The sequence below is a fragment of the Grammomys surdaster genome, unplaced genomic scaffold, assembly GCF_004785775.1.
Source record: "Grammomys surdaster isolate TR1022 unplaced genomic scaffold, NIH_TR_1.0 309110, whole genome shotgun sequence".
Classification (NCBI taxonomy): Eukaryota; Metazoa; Chordata; class Mammalia; order Rodentia; family Muridae; genus Grammomys; species Grammomys surdaster.
In genome coordinates this window covers 1-1,988 of record NW_021625951.1, presented here as the reverse complement: position 1 = coordinate 1,988, position 1,988 = coordinate 1, and the positions used below count along the sequence as shown (strand labels likewise).

Genomic DNA, 1,988 nt, shown 5'->3' with positions numbered 1-1,988 from the left:
TTGTCAGCAAGCCTGTACCAGCTGAACCCTAGGTTTTGCGGAGGGGGGGGGGGACTTGTGGAGGAGGAATGGGAGGAGGAATGGGGAGGCGTGTGTGTAGGGAGATTGACCGGACTACTCTTTACAAGAACATGGGAGTTGTGGGATTATGTGGAGTCTAATGATTATCTTTTATTGCTTTACTCAAATATTAGAAGAACAAACGTAAAAATCTTGCCACTGATAAGTTAGAGTAGAGTCCTCTCCCAGCAGGAGGTCCTGAAAAGCAGCTTTTGCTTACTTCTTAGTTCCAGAGGCTCACATGCCTCTAGGGGGCATATATCGCTCAACAGAATGCAAGCACATGAGCGAGGCGCTAAGATCTTTGCTACTACTCTTCATCCTCCACTTGGTGGCGTACCTGCATCTTCCAGTCTGCCTTATGCTGCTTTCCCCCTTACCCCCCCCCCGCCCCCCCCCCCCCGCCCTCCCGGTGGGCAGGGACGCAAACTTTTGGCTCCTCCCAGCTCCTCCTACTTGCCCTTTTTGCCTCGTGTTTTGAGCTCGCTGGCTCTGCCTCCCTCGAAGGTTTCTCCGGGTCCTCCTTACTTATAGTTCAGAACGGAGCAGGACACAGGACAATGTCCATACGTCTACGGACTTTCTAAAATAGAGACAGTAGACAAGACTGAGACAACTATGGCCAACAACAACTTGAACCGTCCGCTCAACACTAATGAAGCTGATCCTTCCAACTCCAGCTCAATGCCTGGCACCGCTCCGCCACCTTCTTCCGAAAACCCCCAAGAGCTCGGCCACCAGGCTCCCAGCACCGCTCCGCCACCATCTTCCGAAAACCCCCAAGAGCTCGACCACCAGGCTCCCAGCGCTTTCAGCCGCAACGAGGACTGGTCGTTCAGTTTTGAGAGAGAAGCGAACAGCTGCATTAATGGTCAGTTGGGGGCAACTGGTGCGATGTCCTGTGAAGCTCCCCAGGAGCCCTCAGGGGCTAACGCGGTGCCGCAGGTCCACCCAGGGAATGGCGAACATAGCCTCCAGCAGAAGCCTAAGCAGCAGAAGGCGAGCAGCTCCCAGGCCACTTCTGAGCGCTACAAGACTGAACTGTGTCGGCCCTTTGAGGAAAGCGGCGTTTGCAGGTACGGCCACAAGTGCCAGTTCGCGCATGGCCACCGCGAACTGCGTACCCTGTCAAGGCACCCCAAGTACAAGACGGAGCCTTGCCGCACCTTCCATAGTGTTGGCTTCTGCCCCTATGGCACCCGCTGCCACTTTATTCACAACCAGCCTGAGCAGCAACCTGTGCCTTCCGGGAGCACCTCCGAGGAGCTGAACACCTTCAATGGCTCCAATGAGCAACATTTGGGCGTTAACGAGGAGCAGCAGCTCAGACTGCAGAGTGACAGCCCTTCGGGCTTCCTGTCGGGCAACAGCCATGCCCTCCAGGCACCTCTGCTGCTCAACCAACAGGCGTTGCTCAGGATGTTGTGCTGCAAGACCTCCTCCCCTACTCCTACTCCACCCTCCGAAGACGACGCTGGTAAAGACCCGCTCAACGACTGCGCCAACAATACCTTCAACCAGGAGCTGGGTGGCTTCTCGCCTGAGGCACAGAACCCGAACTTTGCTACTACAACTTCTACTGCCTCCTACAACAACCAGCAGCAGATGGGCCTGGCGGCTTCCACGCAGTTCCAGATGCCCCTTGCCGGGCCAACGCCTTCAGCCACCGTCTTTGGCCAGGCTGCTGTTGGCCCCACAGCTGCTGCCCTTGTTCCTGGGGCTGCCCTCGCTCCTGGGGCAGTTCTTGCTCCTGGGGCTGCCCTCGCTCCTGGGGCAGTTCTTGCTCCTGGGGCTGCCCTCGCTCCTGGGGCAGTCCTTGCTCCTGGGGCAGTCCTCGCTCCTGGGGCTGCCCTCGCTCCTGGAGCTGCCCTCGCTCCTGGAGCTGCCCTCGCTCCTGGGGCTGCCCTCGCTCCTGGGGCTGCCCTCGC

General features: G+C 58.1%; 1 protein-coding gene across 1 annotated transcript; it reads left to right on the top strand.

Annotated features, from left to right (window-relative positions):
- Positions 1 to 678: 678 nt before the first annotated feature.
- On the top strand, positions 679 to 1,980 carry LOC114616204 (mRNA decay activator protein ZFP36L3-like; the record flags this gene model as incomplete). Its single annotated transcript, XM_028761720.1, has 1 exon — positions 679 to 1,980. A coding segment is annotated over exon 1 (1,302 nt), but the record flags the coding sequence as incomplete, so codon positions are not given.
- Between the last annotated feature and the right edge of the window lie 8 nt (positions 1,981 to 1,988).